Source organism: Lissotriton vulgaris, chromosome 10 (assembly GCF_964263255.1).
Source record: "Lissotriton vulgaris chromosome 10, aLisVul1.2, whole genome shotgun sequence".
In the NCBI taxonomy this organism is placed as follows: Eukaryota; Metazoa; Chordata; class Amphibia; order Caudata; family Salamandridae; genus Lissotriton; species Lissotriton vulgaris.
In genome coordinates this window covers 610,265,326-610,287,064 of record NC_141698.1, presented here as the reverse complement: position 1 = coordinate 610,287,064, position 21,739 = coordinate 610,265,326, and the positions used below count along the sequence as shown (strand labels likewise).

General features: G+C 44.4%; 1 protein-coding gene across 1 annotated transcript in view; it reads left to right on the top strand.

The window, feature by feature from the left end:
* Window positions 1-18,449, top strand: part of LOC147688589 (elastase-1-like) — a 192,204-nt gene extending 173,755 nt beyond the window's left edge. Inside the window, exons 7-8 of the mRNA XM_086941449.1 lie at window positions 15,994-16,143; window positions 18,105-18,449. Of these exons, the coding sequence (XP_086797575.1) occupies window positions 15,994-16,143; window positions 18,105-18,128 (174 nt within the window). The 3' untranslated portion in view covers window positions 18,129-18,449. The remainder of the gene's footprint in view (window positions 1-15,993; window positions 16,144-18,104) is intronic.
* Window positions 18,450-21,739: the final 3,290 nt, after the last annotated feature.

The window sequence follows — 21,739 nt, the reverse complement described above, 5'->3', positions numbered from 1 at the left end:
ACAATTGCCAAATAGCATGAACCATACCAATTATCTGGTCGTTTCACGTAGGCATTTCTTCCACAAACAAAATACACATTTGGGATCACTTGCATCCCCTTTAAGAAATCCTTCGAGTAGTATTCTAATTGGAAGGCATGTTCACAACTTACTTCTCCCACGAATACATTTTCATAGTAGGTCTTGCCTCTATATATACATAGCTTCCCTTTTTGTGTTCGATCTAAAGCTATTGGACCGCTACTACCCTTTCTTTTGTGTGACTTCTCCTCCTCAGTCCAATCTGTTTTCCATTGGCCAGAAGCCTTTAGAATCTTCTGCCTCCTGTATCGATCATCCACCTGCCCTATAAACTTTTTCTCAATTTCTGATACTTTGCAGGTCAAATTATTTCTTCGGGCATGTGAAGTATCTAAAGTTCTCCAAGGAATGAAAAATTTCCCTAATCAATCCTCACTTTTATAATAGTCCCACTTATTCAGGTGCTTATAGTTTGGGACTTCTGGTAATACTGCATCAAAATTTGAAAAATAATATTCAAAGCTATCTCGTCCATAAAATACACTAAGCAACAAACTACATGTAATCCCATAAGTCAATGGAAGATGATGATACCTAATACCTTCGTCTACAGAGGCTGGTAACTGCATGCAAACATAACAGTCTTTCGCCTCCATAACATCAATGTATTCATACTAGGCATGAGCGAATTTTGCGGATCTCGCGTTCGCGAATTTTGCGGATTTGCGGATTCGCAATCCGCAAAATCCGCGAATTCCCGCGAATTTGCGGATTTTTTTTTTTTGTGTTCGCCCGTGTTTCTGCCAGTTCGCGAGGGTTTTGTACACTTTCGTAAATTGCGAACTTACCTGTCGGGTCCCAAGTTTCGCGAACTTGTTGTTTCTACGTGTCTAGCCTGTTTGGGACACTCTTCTTCATCACTGCCACTCTCTGTCACCACTGCCACTCTCTGACTACTCATGCCACCCTCTGGCCCACCCATGCCACCCTCTGTTTCATCACCACACCCTCTGGTTGTCCAGTGTACATTATTTTCGGCAAAGCAAAGCACACCTTCCCTGCCTCAAGTGACCTGAATTAATTTGGGGCTGATTAATGTGTCACAGAATATTTTTTTAGCTGGCACCTGCTTCCTTAGTGCGCCCTGATTAGTGATCTTTTGCACTTGCTAAGTGCTTTCATTGTTGCAAAATTAGTTACAACACCTGCCCTGCCCCAACTGACAATAATGAATTAGGGGCTGATTAATGGATTTTAACTTCCAGCCTGGCTCCTGCTTGTCTCCCTTAGCTGTAATTCAGGACCTTTGTGGCATATGTGTAACTATTCTGAGGTTCAGAGCAGGGTCACATAATAGTTTCAACTGGCAACTGAACTCTGGAGGGGCCCCTCAGGAAGCACTACAGGAAATGGCTACTAATGATGAGCCTGAACTTTTGAACCTGGTAAGTAGTTACTTTCAGTTTTGCTAAGATCGTATTTCTGCAATTTTGCACTTATTCGCGGGGCGCGAACTCACGCGAACTCACGCGAACAGTGCGAGCAGTGCGAGCAAAATCCGCTGCTCGCGGATTTGCGGATTTTGCGGGAGATTCGCAAATCTCGCGGATTGCGGATTTCCCGAAAATCCGCGAGCGGAACGGATTTTCCGCCCACCCCTAATTCATACAACAGTTTGGCATAAGCGTTTGACTTGAAGTTTCCCTGTGACTCATCCACATGTAATCTACGAGCTTCTGCTGCTAGTAAAGCCTTCTCCTGTATTGCATTGTCCTCCTTTTTACTAGCAGTAGTAGGTTTTGATGTTACCACAACCTTTGCTTCTGTAGCTTTCGTCTCGTTCTCATGTCCCAATATATATGATACAGTGACTACTAAAACTATGAGGAGAATAACTCCCGCTAAAAGTGTACCTATTATGCATTTCGCTTTGCGGTTCGAGTTGCCGGCCTCCATGTTCTTCAGACAGTGTAGCTTTTAGTCTCTTTTCCAAAGCAAAGTCCTTTCTTTTTATCTCTTCACCAGTCTCTTTTTGTTTGTTCAGTCTTTCATGAATTACACCTTGGGAAGCTGGCAATCTCTCTTTGAAATCAGTCTTTTGAACCGCAACAACAGACAACCCTAGCCCTTCTCCGTCAACTAAATGGAAAAGTCCCTAAATTTTCTCTTCTTCCACTGGGCCCTAGGTTATCTTCTCAATCTTTTCTTATTTACAAAAGTCTTTAAGTGTCTACTATGGTGCGTGTTCCAGCGGCTCTAATAGCGTATTCTAGTATTTCTAGGCGAAGAATGGTCTCCTCGAGTGCTGATACTGTTGTACCAAAAGTCGGAAATTCTACTCTGTTTAAAACTAGTTCTCTTATTCGGCTCAGGTAAGGAGGGTTGGGAATGGTGAGCGTTAGTAACCCTTCAGCTTCAACTCCAGGCACCAACAATGCTACTTCCACCTTGATGATGGGGTCAGTGCTGATCACTGTCACCTCCCTCACCCTCCCGGATTTCTGTGCACACGACATCTGCTGGCAGGTAGGTCCACTCAGGAGCGGCGTATCTTCTGCAGGGTACACGCACCCTCCTTGATCTTCGTGGACCCTCCGCTTCTGAGTTCTGTGCACCTTCGTCTAGATCTGAGTCTTCGGATATAGGAGCAAGGGTTCTCTCTGGAGTTGACTTTAGGCTCGGCCTCCTCCTTCTTTCAGGCCAACTGGTCTCTCCACGCCTTGTTCTCCTGCTCCTTGTCCTCACACTCGACTCTTGATCACTTGCAGCTTGATCAGTGTCTGTTTCGTACTCACAGCTACTTTCTCCTTTTGTGGCAACGTCAGTTTCACTGTCGTCTTGCCCTTCCTCCACTTGGTCTGACACGCTCCCAGCTTCCTCCGACACCCCCACAGCTTGGCTGGTCCCCTCTATCGATTCTTCGTCCACAGCTGGATTTCCATCCGAGAGAGGAGCAGTTTCTTCCAGGGGTGCTGGAACTCTCCGCGTATGGGAGGTGTGTATCCAATTGGGCAGCCCTCCGACCTTAACAGCAGTATTCAATGTTAAGATGATTTGGTAGGGTTCTCGCCAACGCACGTCTAAGCAATTCTTCCTGACGTGTTTCTTCACCACGACCCAATCACCAGGGCACAGGTCGTGGCACAGGTCTTGGGATGATGGGATTTCAGCAGCCTGCACCTGAAGAGACACAGAATGAATGGCATCAGAAAGTCCCTTGCAATAATCCAGGATCAGATCATCTGTGATATTCAACAAAGCTGCTGTTGGAACTGATGGCAGTCTCATAGCCCTCCCCATTAACACTTCATGAGGAGAGAGACCTGTTCTCCTGTCTGGTGTGCTACGTATGCTCATAAGTACTAATGGCAGAGCATCAGGCCAGCTTAGGGATGTCGATGAACACACTTTGGCAATTCGGGACTTTATCGTCCCATTGATCTGCTCCACAATTCCCGAAGCTTCTGGTCGATAGCTACAGTGCAGCTTCTGATCAATGTTCAATGCTGAACAGAGCATCTTCACAATTTCGCTGTTGAAATGTGTTCCCCTATCTGATTCCAAAGAGGCCGGCACCCCGAAGCGCGGTATTAACTCCCTAAGCAATAACTTTGCTACTGTGAGTGTGTCACACCTGCGTGTAGGGTAAGCCTCGACCCATCTGGAAAATATACAGACAACCACCAGAACGTATCTGAGGCGGTTACATTTTTGCATTTCAATGAAGTCTAATTGCATCCGATTGAACGGACCCCCAGACCTCCCTATGTGACTCAACGTGACTGGTGTTCTCTTTCCTACTTTCAGCTGTTGGTAGGTCACACATCGCTGGCACACTGCTTCTGCGGCTACTCTAAATTTGGGGTTATACCACGTCTGTCTAAATACCCGCAACATAGCATCCCTGCCTAAGTGTACCGGACCATGTATCTGCCTTGCCATTGGAATCACTAATTCATTTGGTAACACTGCCCTTCCATCTGCTGAAACCCAAAAGCCCATTTCACTTTTTACACAGCCTGCAGTTTCCCATGTCTTTTTCTCAAAATCCGTTGCATTCTCTTGTATGCCCTTTAAATCGTCCCAGGTGTCTACAGTTTCCAACATCATAGTTAACTCTGTCTTTTCCTGTGTCCCTCCTACTTCTACCTCTGTAAAAGAATATCCTTGCTCTGCACAATAATGTGCAACCTCGTCTGCGTACCTGTTTCCCTGGGACACAAAATCAGTTCCTTTGGTATGGGCTGAACATTTAACAACGGCAATAGCTGCCGGACCTTGTAATGCTTCTAACAACAATCGTACAAATTCCCCATTTCGAATAGGTGATCCTGAAGAAGTCATGTAACCTCTTTGAGACCACAATTGCCCGTAATCATGAACTACCCCGAAACCATATTGGCTGTCGGTGTAAATGGTGACTCGAATTTTGCTGCCTGCTATAGAGGCACGGGTCAATGCAATGATTTCAGCTACCTGAGCGGAGTGTACTCCTTCCAGGCAAGCGGCTTCCACAACTCCGGTGATGGTACAAACAGCATAAGCTGCTCTCAACTGACCGATATTGTCTCTTACACATGAGCCATCAACAAAGAAAATTTCATCAGGGTCAGTCAACGGCTCATCTACAATATCTGGTCTCGGTTTGGTACATAGTTCAGTCACATCAAGGCAATCGTGATCTTCACATTCTCCATCTTCTATATCATTTGGAAGTGGCATCAAAGTAGCAGGATTCAAAACAGAGCATCTCTTAAGGGTCACATTCTCCGCAGCAAGAATGACTTGCTCGTAGCGCGTGAGCCTGTTATTTGTCAGATGATGTGTCTTGGTCCTGGTCATTAACAGCTCCACAGAATGAGGCACATACACCACTAACTGGTGTCCCATGACTATACTCTCGCACCTTTCAATGCTGACACCCGTTGCAGCAACGGATTTGAGACATCCGGGCAACCCTGCGGCTACTGGGTCTAAAGTAGCTGAGAAGTATGCAACTGGTCTACGGGCACTTCCATGAATTTGGGCCAGAACTGACAAAGCACAACCTTCTCTTTCACAGCAGTAAAGTAAGAATGGTTTTTCGTAATCCGGCATTCCCAGAGCAGGAGCACGACACAAGTCCTCTCTCAGCTGCAAGAATGCTATCAAACAGTCCTTGTCCCATGGTACCGGATCACTCACCTCCTTGTGCGTCAGTTTCTGTAAAGGCTTTGCTTTCAGTGAAAAGTTAGCTATCCACTGTCGGCAATAACCAACCATTCCTAGAAACATCCTGACCTCTCTTTGGGTCGTGGGCGAATTCATTTTCATGATCGCCTCTATCCTGTCTGGTGACACCTTCCGTTTCCCTTTTTCAATTCTGTGACCCAAGTACTGGACTTCTGTCAGACAGTACTGTAACTTGCTCGGAGACACCTTGTGTCCGTTCTCAGCTAAATGGTTCAGCAAGGTGATGGTGTCTATTTTACAAGCTTCCTCTGTTTCTGACGCGACAAGTAGGTCGTCTATGTACTGGACCAGAACCGAGTTCTGCGGCAGTACCAGACTTTCAAGATTTTTCTTCAGTAGCTGGTTAAAAATCGATGGGCTTTCTGTACACCCCTGTGGGATACGACACCATGTTAATACGCTATTTTCCAGCTTAAAAGCGAAAAGAAATTGGCTCTCTTCATCTAATGGAATTGAAAAGAAGGCCTGGCAAAGGTCTATCTCTGTGAACCACTCAGCTTGGAATGGTATCTGAAACAATATCACTGATGGATTCGGTACCACTGGACAACATAAAACAACTATGTTATTAATCTTTCGGAGGTCCTGCACTATTCTGAATTTCCCACTAGGTTTCTGCAATCCCATAATCGGGGAGTTACATGGACTACCCACGATTTCTTTCAGTATTCCCTGCTTAATCATGGAGTCAATCACAGGTTTTATTCCTGCAATCGTCTCCGGGGTCAATTCGTATTGTGGCGTTCTTGGATGTTCGACATTTGGTTTTATCATGATTTTCACTGGCTCCACTCCTTTGATCAGTCCTATCTCTTCCCCAGTGAAATCCCACACTTCAGATGACACCGTGTCTCTTAGGTCCCATGGAAGCTCATCCACTGTATTAGTAGGATACAACTCCACACATACCCTTGAGTTCGCAACCTTAAGGTCGGCATCGTCATCGTTAGTCTGTACTTCCACTCCCTGAGGTGTGCAATATATCGTACAATTTAGTTTGCACAATAAATCTCTTCCCAACAGACACACAGGACTAGAGTCACAGACCACAAACTGATGCTCATCGCTGTATTTCCCTATTTTCACTAGTACTGGCTCCGTCAAAGGACTAGTTATTCTCCTATTGGCGACTCCTACCACTTGAATGGTTTCCCCTGACATTGGCAGGTCCGGAACCTCTGCTGATCTCAAAGTGGATCGAGTGGCTCCCGTGTCCACCAAGAAGGTTGTAGGACACCCTGCTACTTCTGCCTCTACATAGGGTCCCCTTTGGTCCACTTCCAGAACTGCCCCGAGGGTGCAATCTTCCTCTCTATTCACTCGTTGTCCGGTTAGAGGATCAACATAGTAACACTCTTCTCCTCCTACAAAAAGAGGCATCTGTCTATATGTCTCTCCTCCTGTCGCAATTCTGGGTGGTTGAGGGAACTGGGCTCGAGGAGCCGGGGTCCCCCCTTTGGCCACCTTACCCTTGGGTATCATTGTCCCCTTTACCGGACTGCTCTGAACTTCCTCTTCCTCAATTTCTAGTTCTCCATTTTCAGGGATATAGGGACACTCGCGTTTCCAATGTCCCACCTGGTGACACTGGTGACACTTTGTCGTCTTTTTCAAGGTGGCCAGGTCTACTCTAGGTCTAGGATTTTCCTCATTGTCCCTATTCTGATTATTCGACCTCCTTCCCAGGGTCCCTGTTCCCTGTTGCTGCTGTCCACCCTTTCCAGCCCACTGCATCTGAACCAACATCAGTTTCTCCTTAAGTTTTTTTGCTTTGGAATCAATTTCATCACTACAGTATCTTGCATATCTCAGAATTTCATCTAACGGTTTATTTTGCCAACAAATTAAATGTTGCTGTATCATCAAGCAAATATCAGGTCTCAATACCAAAACAAATTTTGACACAAACTGCCCTATGTCTTTGCGATCCATTACATCCAGTCCACTGTACTGTTTGAATGTCTTCAGTAATCTCTCATAATATTCATGGACTGTCTCCTTGGGTTACTGCCTAGTTCGGTCTATCTTTACCCAATCTATGTCCTGCGGTGGCACCTTATCTTTCAGCCATGTCATTACCCTTTCGTACTTTTCCATGACTTTTCAGACGGTCCATTAGTCTGAGCATCCCTCTCTGGTTCAGATGTGGGCCATTCTACACTAACCTTGCATGCAGTCCACAAGTCTCCTGGGACTACGATATCAAATAGGGTGTTCAAATCAATCCACAGTACTTTAGAGATTTTTACAAACCTCTCTACCTGCTTATACCACTCCACGGGGTTCTCTCTCAATTTAGGAAAGGAATTGGTAAATGCAGCTAAATCTCCCCTACTCCATGGCACATGCACATAGCTCCCATTCGCTATTTCTCGCAAAGGGTAAGCTTCCATTCTCTGTAGCCCTCCCTCTAGGGACATCACAACTGTGCTCCGTCTAACGGTTCCTTTCTTGGACCACCTTTCTTCCCACTTATCCAGATCTCTCCATGTCCTTATCCCTGTAATCAGTTCTCTGATGTGTGTTTTTAATCCAATTGTTCTCCTCTCTTCGAGGTCCTGATCTGAATAATGCAATCTATGGTTACCCTGTAACGCCTTTGTTCTCGACAAGTCTACCATGTACTTGTCTGCTAATTCAGATAATTTCTCATGTACTGCTCTCGCTTTCCGAGTGATATCCTTTGCTATGAACAGTACCTCATCCTGCTCGTACATGTCAATCCTCTCTAAAGGTAACGTACCATCTATAATCTCATCCAAGTCAGATTTTAAACTAGTCACATCTAGCTCCTGGCTTTTATTTCGGCTGTCAATGAGTGATTCTTAGAGGGTCCATTGACATCTCTCCCATCCCAGCTCCGAGCCCTACGCCTGGGCTCAGGCGAGTTATGGGGAGTCCTCCCATGTTCCCATCTTTCGAGGTCCCATGCAGTTCCGTCCCCTCTTGGCATGTGATGAAATGATACTCTATTTCCCACCGTTCCACTTTGTCTGTTCTGCTCAGTCTCCCTGAATGCATGATAGGACCTTCCATTGTCCTCCCTGTTTTCACAATTCCCTTGCTGCCTAGTATCACTCAACACATGGTAAGACCCTTCACAACTCCCCATGTTCCGGCGATCCCAGTGTTGTCTATTATCGCCAGGTGCATGGTGAGTACACTTAAAGCTATCCCGGTACTCTTGTGTCCTTCGATCTCCCTCGCTGTGAATGAGACGAGACACCCTTCCACATTCTGCACTTCTATGCTCTTGCTACTGTCCATTTCCATTAAGGGAATGACGTATAGCCCCTCTATTCTCCTGACTTTTGCCGTCGCACTCCTGGCCGCTTTCGCTAGCCCCACAGTGAGACAGTGTTCCGTCACCTCGACTTCCCCATTCGGCTTCCGCTCCTGACCTATTACTCTGGGTTCCCGTGCTACCGTCCCACTCTCTCAAGTCAGCCCTCAATTCCTTAAAGGTCTTCGGCCGTGGTCCCCTCAGATCCATCGGTCCTCTCTGACCCCCCTGATCTAATATGGGATCCCCTGTTTGATTTAATGGGGTGCTCCAATCTCTTGGACCTGACAACTGCCTTTGAGAATTAATCATGTTGTTCCTGTTCTCCATTTCTGCTCTCTCCCTGTCTAACCGTGCCTGTTCCTCGTCTCGTGCTTTCTCTGGGTCATAAATCGATACTATAGGACCTATAGTAACAGGTACTTGGAGAGCGTCTGGCAATTGGTAGGACTTAGCACGCTCCATTTCTGGCACCCTTTGTACCACGAACCTTCCGACTACCCTCTGTACTGGATTAGGCTGAGATACTTCCTCACCTTTGGCGTATTCTCTATCTGCTATAGGAGGTGGTCTATACTCCCCTGTACCAGCCCCTTCCCCCCTTTGGAGCTCGGCACTTTCCATCTCTCTATTGTACGGAGGCGGTCTGTCTATCAACAACCTATTTATCAGGCTGTCCTCTGTCTCGCTCTCATCATCCTCCTCTGGTGGTTTCTTGTCTCCTGTGACTTCTATCACTGGGTACAGTTTATCTACTTCGATTCTCTGCACTCTCCACTTTTTAGCTTCCTCATCCCATTTGGCATCCTGCACTGCTCTTACCGATCGTCTCACTCTTTCTTGACGCCTGTTCAGGTTCCGGTCGTACGCCGCCCTAAACCACGCATTAAGGGCTTCAAACTGTGTTGGTCTGGGCAGAGGTCTCGTTGCGGTCATAACTGCTTTTAACTGGTGTAATGCTTCTAATCTAAACGTTCCGTATTTCGGGAACGTCAATTCCTCATTCCCCTCTGTAATCTTACTCCACTCAGAAATCCACAGTATAGTATGCAGCCCAACATTCGTAGCCATATAATGAGCTGGTGTACCCTCCGGCGGGGCCTCTTCCCCGTCAACCGATTCTCTCCTTTCTCTCTTAAAGATCGCTCTCAAGCGCCTAAAACACTTCATGATCAAATCTACAATTTTCTACTTTGTTGCGTTTGTTTACTTCCTGATGACAATCCACCAATCCTAGCGCGGTTTTTGCTAACTGGCCTATCACAGTGCGGCTTTTGACAACCGGCCTATCCCAGCGCGGTCTTACACCGACCGGCCAATCCCAGCGCGGCTCTCTCTGACGTCACTCGTCTCCCCTTCGCAGCAGTTCCCCTCCTTTCTCAGCTCGTATCCCGGTCATGCATGCGTCCCATTCATACCCTGAAAAATTATTACTTCCGACCAAGCGATCACTTTTCTTGACTGTACGCCCACAGTTTAACTGTAATTGTCACCTCAACTGACGAAATGTCTTTCCGTAGACGTCCAGACAATCGCCTTAACTGATAGGTTACTTACACACAGTAACTTCCGACCAGCGTCCGTTACTCATACACTCACTCTTGCATTCCCACTATCACGGTCCTGCGGGCGATCAATGGTACCTCATGACCCCCTTCACAACGGTTGACATTTACTCTGGATGTCCGATTCACCCGAACCACTTAAGCTCTCCTCTGAACTTAAGATTTTCACCAGGTTGCGCACGCTCACAACCCTGCCTCAATCACACTACAGGCATTCATCTCCGCATGACATTACAACAACAGTACAACACAAAACACCGCAATCTGACAACGCATGACCCTTTATACTCACTCTCGACCGACTCTGCTGCTTTTCTCTCTCACGCCGTCAGCACCTTCTTCGGCAGGTGATTCTTCTGCTGGTCATCTCTCGATCTCTAGGGGCCTCGGGGTAATCTTAACCTAGTCTAGATCACCTTCCTCAAGAAGGCAACCATCCTATATTGCTACCAACTGGAAAGGCGGGATTTTTGATCTCCTATCTGATTACTCTAGATCTGAATCCCTACTTAGGTCGACTGAATCTTTGTTGCCTGTCATAGAGTAAAAAGCAATCCACTACCAGGTTAATGAAACCAATAATTGGCACGACTCTGAAGAACTACTTACCACGAATCAGTTTTAAAGTTTTATTATAAAGCCAAAGTTAACTGGAGATACAAGCATCTCAATAAAAGGTTCATCAGGTATACTGGCACTAAAACAAACATAAATTCTCTGAATAATCTTAAGCGGCAGAAGAATACCACTAAGAATAGCTCGAAAATCAGCAGGTTTACAAGAATAGACACAAGTTGTAATTTAAGCGTCATTTACAACAAAAGGAAATTCAGGTTAGACTGTCCCTACCCTAGACTAAGTGACATCCCTACTTAACAAACCCTTGAGCTAAAAAGGTGTCAGCCATGGTGACTTCCAAAGAAGTTCACTCACTTTCCCTTAGTCTCTGATGTAATCCTGTGCATTGCAGTCGTGCCCTCTCTGCCTACCCATCCGCTCTCTAAGGGTCCTCAGGCCATCTGCTCTAACTCCACCCCAGGGTGCTGTCCCTAATACAAAATCACAAGTATTGTCGAAACGCCCCTTAGAGACGCCCCTCACGTACACATCTCACATGGTTTCGATTCTGGTTTCTTCCATACTGATAATCCTCTGGGTCTCTTGTTAGCGTTGACCTTGCTTCCCAGGCTTCTTCTCCGCTCGCCGGTACCCCCCATTAAATTCCTGGAACCTCCTCCAGGCCTGTGCCTGTCTCACCGGACAGAGCTCTATTCATCACTCTCTTGATTGGAACCCCCTCACACCTGCAAACAGACACCCATGAATAGGGCCCCAAATTCCAACCTCCAGTTATCCGTTTTAGGTCATAAAACTTCGAACGTAGATGACAATTTATGCTTAACGAGACTCGATTCTAGCTAACACGTGCAGATCAAAGAAGCAACTTTATCTTTCCAGGCCTACTAAATTACTTTGCACGAGGCCTGCACTCTGTGAACCTTTATTTCTTAAAGCTAAAACATTTCTATTCAATACACTCTGATTATATGAAACACTTCTACAAACATGATTTCTAACGTATGATCAATAATACTCTAAAGTAACAGTAATAGTAATAATCCATCTAATGTGAGCTGCAAAGGCACGTTTTCATTCTTCATATATTGCCATGAGGCCTGCATTTCTCTACGTTTAGCAGCATTACATTTTCATCTGCAGCAGCTACATAACATGGAATCTAATAACATTCTAGCATTTCTAAACATTACTACATTAGTTTCACTCTCTACAATATGCTTTCTATATTGATTAAACATTCATGAGTATATGCATTTCTATATATTTTCGACACTTCTAAATGATTTAACTAAATTCGTGCATCTGGCTAGTAAATATGGTGCACTTATACATTTTTCTAAAATTTCGCTCTCTCAGTATCGAACACCCTGTGAGAAGGCAATATGGGTAATTGTGGATGTGATCAGAGCTGTGATAACAGTGCAGAGAGGAGAAGTGACTGTGTCCAAGAACATTTCCTGGTTCAAGAAGTCAGATCATAGGCGCCTGGTCAAGAGACAAGTGCTGGACATGAAAGAGGCAGTGAGTGAGAAGAAAATTAGAAACTTGAGTGGTCAGGGATCAACTCACCTGGTGAAACATCAAAACAAGTACTGCTGTGGATAAAAGTCTGGAGTAAACACAATTGGGGTCTGAAAACAACTTGGACAAAAGGGACATACAAGCAGTGAAAGATATGGACTGCGTCCCAACACAGCACCCAGTCAATGACTACAAGACTGTGTATGTGGTATCACAAATGGCTGCAAAGACAAAGGACTGGCAACTAAAAGTCATCGTAATTTTTATTTGCTATTTTGATTTGTTGTTTTACATCAATAAAGGTTGGAAAGGATGTAGAATGCCACCTGACCTCTACTGTACAATGTATTGCACATCCACCCAGGAGCCGGGCTTGGCTCAATGGTATAAATAAAGGGCCAGAGAATCGCTAGTGGTTCTCTGGCAAGACCAGTATTAAGTGTCTGTGTGCAGTGCTGTGAAGCTTGATTGTTCTAGGCCCAGGCGGCACACACCCAGGGTTGACTCGGGCCCTTTACAGGTGGTGTGGGATAACATTCTTGTTCAGGCAGCACTTTTATCAGCACTGTTATTCTTTTAATTACACAGTATAAGGCTTTTATATCTATTACCATGATATGCTCAGTAACTTTAAGAAGTTTTATGGCATTTTGAAAGATGTACCGAGTTGCCCTACAATGCTCCTGTGCTCTTCATGTGGAGTATGCACAGCTATCAAAGATACATTCAGCATTACTACGAGATTATAGCAAAGAGAAGCATCTACTTTTGAACCTAAAGTAATTACTTACTGTCAAGTTCTCTCTCTTGGGGAGTAACGGTGGTTGTCAGCTGTAGTTCGACACTGCTCGCCTTTTGTCAATAAGTGGCTCACCGGATTGAGGAAATAGTGCGGGATTGTGGATATCACCACATGGATCCAGAGTGGTGGTGCAAGCACTTAACCTCTTAAGCGCTGCTGACGGCCAACGGTCGTCACAAGCGCTACCTCCACAGTGCTGCGCACGACCATTGGACGTCCATTCAGTACTAGTTCCAATGGACAGCGCAGCACTGGGGAGGGATATTTGCGAAGCAGCTAAGGTGTTAAGGATGTCAGAGGGAGGCATTTGTGGATGGCTCAGGCACCTGATCTTGCTGCTCAGGGACCAGCCGTTGATGTTCAGGTGGAGGATGCTCCTCTCTGTTGACCATCCCCAAGGTCAGAAGAGCCAAGTTGTGGAATGCCATCCCTGCCAAATTAAGACTAACACAGCCATAAATGCCCTTAAGAAAAGTGCTAGAGACCCATCTATTCTACCTTCAGCATGATTTGCCTAGGTCTTGCAGGTGTGCCTGTCTCAGCGCCGGGAGGCCTCTCATGGCAGCTGTATGCTATATAAAGTACCTGGAATCATATGGAATGGAATGCAGCTCAAAGCTGCAATGCAGGACTCTTCGACAATCACAGGGACTTCAGGAAGCCAAGACATCTTCTCACAGTGATTGTTTATGTGTGCCCAAATAAATTTGGTACAGGGGCTCAATGTGAGAAATGAGGCACCAGAAAGATAATGAGGCCAGTGAGGTGGTCACATGTGCCGGTCAAGCATCTACTATTATTCTTCGTTGAGTACAGCACTCAGCGATCTTGGCTAAGGATGCAGGAGTCACAGGAGATGATGGACCACCAAGAAATAATGGGGCTGATGCTGGGGTCAAACACCACCCTTGGAGCTGCAATAAATGTCCATTCTGGAGCACAACATTCGAGAAGATCAGCATTCGCAGGTCAGGTTGGGCATTGAAGCAGAGTCTCAGGTTTTGCTCTGACTTACTGACTTTAAGTATCTAATTGAAATACATTACAAAACGCGTGCAAGGCACTGGCTTTGTAAAGGCAGGTTGTCCATTATCCAGGTAATCTACCTCTTTCTGCAGCAGGGTTTAGCAGATCTTGTTCTTAGTCTTAAGGATTTAGGGGAAACATGCATCATTGTAGGAATTTGCAATTTCCTAAATTGCGAAAATTAAGGAATCGCAATTTTAGGAATTGCAAAATCCTATGCATCAAAAAATCCTATTTTTTTTTAGGATTTCTTAATTTTCGGAATTTGCGATTCCTTAATTGCGAATCGTAATTAAGGAATGGCATTACATTGATTCCTATGGGCCTAGGGGCCCATAGGAATCAATGCCGTTTTGCATTTCTATTTTTTGGAACTCGCAATTTGTTGATGCATTGCAAGGGTGCAGAGGGGGGTCCAAAGGACCCCCCCCCTGCACCCCTGAAATGCATTTTAAAGTGCATGTTTCACACACACATGTCTTAAGGACATGTGTGTCTGTAACATGACACTTTCCAAAATGCATTTTTTTGCTTTTTTAAAGAATTTCGCAAATTAACACGAGGGTCAACCTCGTGTTAATTTGCACTTCCTATTTCAAAATTCGCATTTTTTAAAAAATTGATGCATTGCATTTAAGGAATCGCACAAATGCGATTCCTTAAATGCATTTGCATTTTTTGGAAATGCAAAAAAAAGCGAATTTTGATAAATTGCTTCATGCATCCCAAAAACGTATTTAGGAAGCGCAAACGGCCGAATTTACCGATTCGCACCGTTTGCACTTCCTAAAAAGGTTGATGCATGTGCCCCATAGTCCTTCCTCTCTAGTAAAGGCAGACATGAATTTTGCTTCTGATTCTGCCTTACTCTACCCAGGTGTGCATCACTGAACAAAAAGTTACCGCTGAAAAAACCAAAAGGGGTCCAACTTCCATGAACACAGGTCGTAGATCAATCTTTCCAGACAAGGCAAGGATAAGAGGATTGATTTGGTCTTTCACTTACCTCACACAAGCTCTGGGATGTGAATCACTCAGAGATTTTCCAGAAGTCAAACAGACAGAAAAATCCAGGACATTTGAGGCCAATTACTTGAAAACGTCCACCATACGCCAAAAGGAAACAACCATAATTATGATCCATTCTCCTCACCAAACACCTGCCTCACTTTGACTCAAACATTTCACATCGTGCAAAGTCGTAGAGGAAACCTGAAGGGAAAACAGTCCTGCCCTCCCCATCCAGAAAATGCAGAACAACCCTTTTTATCCGGCCCATATCTCACAACGCAACACGTGACACGTCTCACCCCTACAGTTCACTCAGAAGCATCATAACGAGGAAGAGAGGCCTGCAGGGGTGCACCTGTTCTCCCTACAAAGTCTTGACCAAGACCGAATTCTTCACGACCTGCAAATTAAAATTGGTCGTGCCTCTTTCAAAGTGAACTCAGTCTCCAGTCTTGTTACTCCTTGTTACTCCTACTCTACATTTACATGTGACTCGTGACAGGAGCAATGCCTAACCACAACGTGCCTGTGCGTCCATGCTGTCATTCAATGTGAAAAGTAGCCAATGGCTGAAGTGGGCTGACCCTCTGGGCAATGGCATGCGCTGTGTGGCTGAGAGTCAAATATGAAAGACACTTGAACAGACCAGAGGATGAAAGGGGCTGATCAAATGCTTGTCTGTGTAAATGAATGTTTGTATTTTTGAATTGCACAATGCTTGTGAAAGGCAAGACCTAAATAGGAATGAAGTGAATCTTACTTTAAAAAGTTTGCATTTAAATATCTGAAACTTTGCAATATTGGGGCTTTTGGGTCGTATTTGCTGAAACATGCAGCATCAACAGGTAAGGGTTTATTCAATGTATGACATCACCAGTGATCAAGTTCCCAGAATTAAGATGGCACTTCTTTTTTATAACTAGAAACATTGTTTTCTACTTTCCTTACTTCAGGGTGATTCAGGCGGTCCTCTGAACTGCTTTGTGGACGGTAGGTGGGAAGTTCACGGGGTTGTGAGCTACGGAGTAGTGCCGTATTGCAACACTTATGAGAAGCCGACGGTTTTCACCAGGGTGTCCGCCTTCACCGACTGGATTTACGAGGTAAGTGCAAGGAGGGTTTATTCTAATGTGATGGCTTGTGTCTTGCTCATACTATAAGGGTGTACCAAATAATACATTTATCAAACACCTCTGGAAAGTATCAGACTTTTATACACTGTTCTAAATATTTGAAGAATAAAAAACCCTGTTTGGATAACTGAAACTCAACTAATTAAGACTATACAATATGTGGTATTGTATATGGTTTTATAGAGTTCAGACCTAGCTAGGTGGCAACAGAGTGCTGCATATTTCACATTTACGACCCTGTTAGAGATGATGAAACAAGATGATGTACATGAGGTGGGGACCTAAATCTTTGAATAACAATTCAAATTTTCAGAACTGCCAAGACCTTGATTCGGACCTCGGTCCTGAGGTTCCAAAACCAAGTGCCCTATCATGTCTCCTGGGGCAAGTTAGGACAAACAACCTAAAGGACTTGATATTCAACCTGATTTGCTACATTTCACTTTTATGACTTTTCAAAGACATCTAATTAATAATGCTGTAAGGTAGACAAAGTGGGTGAAATTCTTGGAACCTTTTTTTTAATTCCCGTTAGATGGACAAAGGAGCTAGAAAAATCTTGACCTAGCATCATCAACCTTCCAGTTACTTGTAAACAGTTAATTGTCTCTAGTTCTTAAGGCCAGCTCTTTAGAAGTAACAATGACATGAGAAAATAAAGCCTGGGACCGATTCATTTTGGGACAGGGATACCAAGACTCCTCTTATGTCAGGGCCACAAAGTGTGGACATGCACATCATCCTGTTACTGTCCACAAAATCTGAATCTATTTAAACATACCCAGGGGCATATTTACAAGTCCCTATCACTACCAGAAAATCACTTTTGGTGATGTTGTGGTGGCGATAGGGGCCTTGTCTTATTTACAAGGCAGCGTTAAGACACGTAACGTGGCTTAACTCAGCCTTTTAAATAATGCACCCTTTCACACTATACATAGCGTGAAAGGGGAGGGCAATAGGTGTTGCGGTAGGCATTCCACCACAACACCCATTGATTTTGACGCTGCCCCATATTTACACCTTCCTGCACATACACAATATTTCCCTGCAATGCAGGCACTCTTGCACAATGTGCAAGGGTGCCTGCGTTGGTGCTAGGCAGCTGCAATTAGTACCCGCGCAGGGTGAAACACATGGCTGCACCGTATTCTTGTAAATACGGTGCAGCCCTGCGTTTCTGAAGTGGCAGAGCACGGCGTTAAGCCAACAAGGCTAACACTGTGCTCCGTCACTTCATTGTGGATATGCCCCCCAGAGTTTTACATATTGTGCCACTTCTATGCTAGGATGAATAAATTACATAATTTATTCATCCTAGCATAGAAGTGGCACAATACGTAAAACACTGGGGGCATATCCACAATGAAGTGACGGAGGAAACTAATCTGTTCACCTCTGTGGTCAGTGTATTTAATAATGGCGCCCAACATGTGTCCATGGCCATGATCAAATCTGCATTAACAATATGATCAAACCACAGTCACTCATGGTTCGACCACTGACAAACCACATAGAATATATTTTATACGGCCATGCCAAGTGTTCAGAATAGCCACACAAGATAAATTTGCATAGAAACAAATAGGAATCATTAAATAGTCAGTGGCTAGGGTGACATTTTGGAATGCCTCTGCTCTTGAAGACCACGTGGGCTGACCTCTGATAGCTGAAAACTGCTGTTTAGCTTTGTTCCACACATTGCTCAATGGCCGATTTCAAACTATTGCTGTTGCCCTGAGGCTAAGCTGATTTTACAACGTGGACCACAATAAATAACTTGTAGCATAAGAGAGAGAACTAACTACACCACATGATTCAGATAATGGGCCCAAGTCAAGACTGTTTACTGTTATGTGCACTTTACTTCGAGGCCATCAAACCTTGATTCCAATGTGCAGCATTAAATTCTTATATTCTATCTCTTTCAGATCTTTCGGGTGCACGGTCAATAGTATGAAGAAGCAACCTCCCAAGGAAACAGTCAACAAACGAATACGAAACTGTTCACTATATGTCCTTTATGATCAATTTATCAAAATGCAACAATGGTCTTCTTTGATCATATGTGGACAAGTTCAATAAAAACACATTGAAAGCAAGAAACTGGACAGCTTGAATTATCACTTGATTTAGGTAGTACAAGTGTGAAAACATAAATTCCAAAGATTTATGTCATGTCATGTAATTTAATGTTAGCTTCATAATGTGTCAGTTGGCTTCATAATGTGTCACTTAGAAGCCTGGAGTGTATATGAAGCATCAATGGAACATCAGAGGATGTTTGTATTTATTTATTTGTTAAGGAGTTTTATAGAGTGCTGCATGTCAGAAGGAAAGAACAATATAGCTTGATGAAAGGTGTGAAGGTTAGAATCCACTAGGAGAGGCTGTGTGACTGTGTTCAATATGCTGCGATCACTCTTTGTACTGACATAAATTAAAGGCAAGTCTTAATAGTTCAGGGTCTGATTTTGAGTTAGGCAGATGGGGGACTTCATAACAAACATGACGGATATCCCAGCCCCCATATGACAAATGTCATGCACTCACTTGTTCTCATCTGCAGAGATGATACAGGAGCTGATGCTAGACCTCCTATCTCTTCTGAGAATTGCCCGTCAGGGAAATGAAACCTTAGATCACACACTGTCCACAGGGGTAAGGGGGGTTTGGATGACATAAAAAAGAGAGACTTGCGGTACTGGATCTGCTCAGCAGCTGGTCTATACTGTGTAACAGTGCGTTGCTGCGCCTGAGACCTTCTTTGTCTGCAAGCTAGATAATCACTGGACCAGAACCTCTGGGTTTGGTGATGATGCAATATAAGATTTCACCAGCAGCACTGCATGGGAGCAGAATAACCAAAATCACAGATTGGAGTGTGGCTTGTAATCCCAAGGATAAATTCGGTACACAGGTTCAGGTACAAGGTTTATACAAATACTCAGAAATGGTTTCTCTTGGTAATACTGTTAATCAGAGAAACACAGAGTAAGTCTGTCTCTGCGCAAACGGTTCAGGCGCCAAGGTTGTAAAAGTGGTCCGGAGTATGAACACATAAGAAGCGCTGTAGTAAATCACAGAGATGGCATGGAGGAAAAGACTGTAGTGTTTGAAGGCACTGGTGCTTGGTCCTGCTAACAACTATAGAAGGATTCGTGAGCACTAACCTGCTATCAAACCATAACCCAGTTCTTCCACTTAACTGAAGTTCAAAGAAGATCTCGTGGCTTTTACCCAGGCAGGGGGTTCAGAGTAGGTGTGAAGGAGGAAGTGAGGAGGAAAACTTCAAATGATCTGGAGCCACGGGAACCACTAGTTCAATATGAACTTGAAGGAGCCTGGAGAGCTTCTTGGTTCTGGCAGGATTCTTCAGGTAAGTGAGAAGGGGAAGCGTATTCCGCATTGAGTGAGGCCAAGCCAAGATTCAGGGTTGCGCAGGGTTCTTGAAGGCTGAGAGAATATAGCTAGATCATGTTTGGCAGGTGGCCTTCTGAAAGGTACTCAAACCTTGGAGAAAAGGAACATTTTGTGTATTCACATTTATCTTACAGGAAGGGCAGGTGCAACATGACAATCAGAACCAATAACAGTAAACAAATGTATTGTTCTTGCTCAAAAGTGCACAATGGTGGGAAACAACACCAAGCTCTTGAAACAGCAGGTACAATATGCTGTATGAGTTCACAGGCCTGGGGGTAGGGGATGCTTGTGGTGATTCAAGCGTAATGTGATCATGGGATTTGGAGAATGCTTGCGGGAACACAAACACAATGGAATTACAGGTCCTGGGGGACATTAGTCATGATATTGTACAATGCCACAGGGTTAATATAACATGAGCCCTATGAGCTGGGCCCACTATACAGAGAGTGCATGTCTGGGTCTTGACAGCGGAGGTCATGACAGAGAGGGAGGAGGTTGTGATAGTTTACCCCCACAAGGAACAACCTATAGGGCGTGATTTGTATGGGTGACAGGCATGGAAGGAACGCCATAGACGAGGGGCATGAACATTGCTGGCTGGTTCCCAAGAGTGCTCTTCAGGACCATACTCTTTCTAAGCTATGCAGTAAAACAAGCATCTAATCACACACTCAGAATCAAAGATTCTCTGTACCTCAAATTCCAAATAACCATCCAGTGTTGTAGGTGAGGGAGCGGGGTAGGAGAGTTTGGGCACATTAAGGTTTCAATAGGGATACATGAAACACTGGATGCATGGGTAAATCTTCTGGCAACTGTAATTTCACAGCTACTGTGTTAATGAGTCATTCAATAAAAAGGGACCCATATATCTTGGTTGTAGCTTATATGGCCCCTGTAATTGCGGATGTTTAGTGGAAAGCCAAACTTAATCTCCAACCTTGTGGTCTGTCTGTTGTTGTCCATGACTGTTAGCATAATTTTTCCATTCTCAACTTAGTATGATGCAAGTGTGATAACACCTGCTGTTGTGAATCAGCCAGATGTTTTACAGAGTCTTGTATGGCAGGTACATTTTCAAAGTGTATTATAACATTTTCTGGTAACATACGTTGATGCGTACCGTTTAAACAATAGAAGGGGGAAACCCCAGGGGCTGAATGCTGTGTGTTATTGTAAGCAAAATCAGTAAAAGGTAACATGGATTCCCACCCCTTAGGAGTAGAGGTCAAAAGACATCACAGTGTCTGTTTTAAAACCTGATTTACCCCCTCCATCTGTCCATCAGTTTTTGGGTGATAGGCAGACGAGAGTCGGGCATCAATGTCCAATGATTTGGAAAGGCCGCGCCAAAATCGGCAAATTAATTGTGGACCTCTTTTGGAAATGCTGACCGAAGTGAGTCTGCTATTGCATGATTTGTTGATTAAACAGCATGGCGAGAGTCTTAACAGTGGGACTTTTTTTAAAGGCAATAAAATGCACCATCTTGGAAAAAAGATCTACTACCACTCTTATGGTTGTATAACCATTGGAGTTGGGAAGGTCAGTCATAAAGCACATACTTATAGTATATACAAACCTTGCCAGTGCCCCCACATCATGTGGGGGCACTGACAAGGTTCACAAATAACCTGATGGGATGGAATGGGATGCTTTGTTTTGACAGCATATTGTGCAGGTCTGAACTTAGTCATGAACATCCTTAGGCAATGTGGGCCATCAAAGCCATTGTTGACAGTTTGCTATGGTCTTTTAGATTCCTGGCTGGCCTGCTAATGGAATGTCATGAACCCAAGTTAAGGCTTTCTGTCTTAATTCTTTCTTGGGGACATGTAAAGTGGTACCATGGTAAGGAAGCTCATTGTGTAAATGATTATCTTTTTTAGTCTTCCAAGCATACACTTTTTTTTTCTCATACTCTGCCTAACTTTATAGAAGAAATATTCCTAGTCAGAAATCCCTATTATGTGATCTGAGTCTACAATGTTCTGTGGTGTCTGTTCTTGAGCGTCCTGATTAGTGTAACCCCATATAGATAGTAGAAGAGCCTTAATCTGTTGTGTGCCTGGTTGATAGGTGACAACAAAGTGAAATTCACAGAACAATAATAATCGCCTTACTTGTCTAGGGGTCA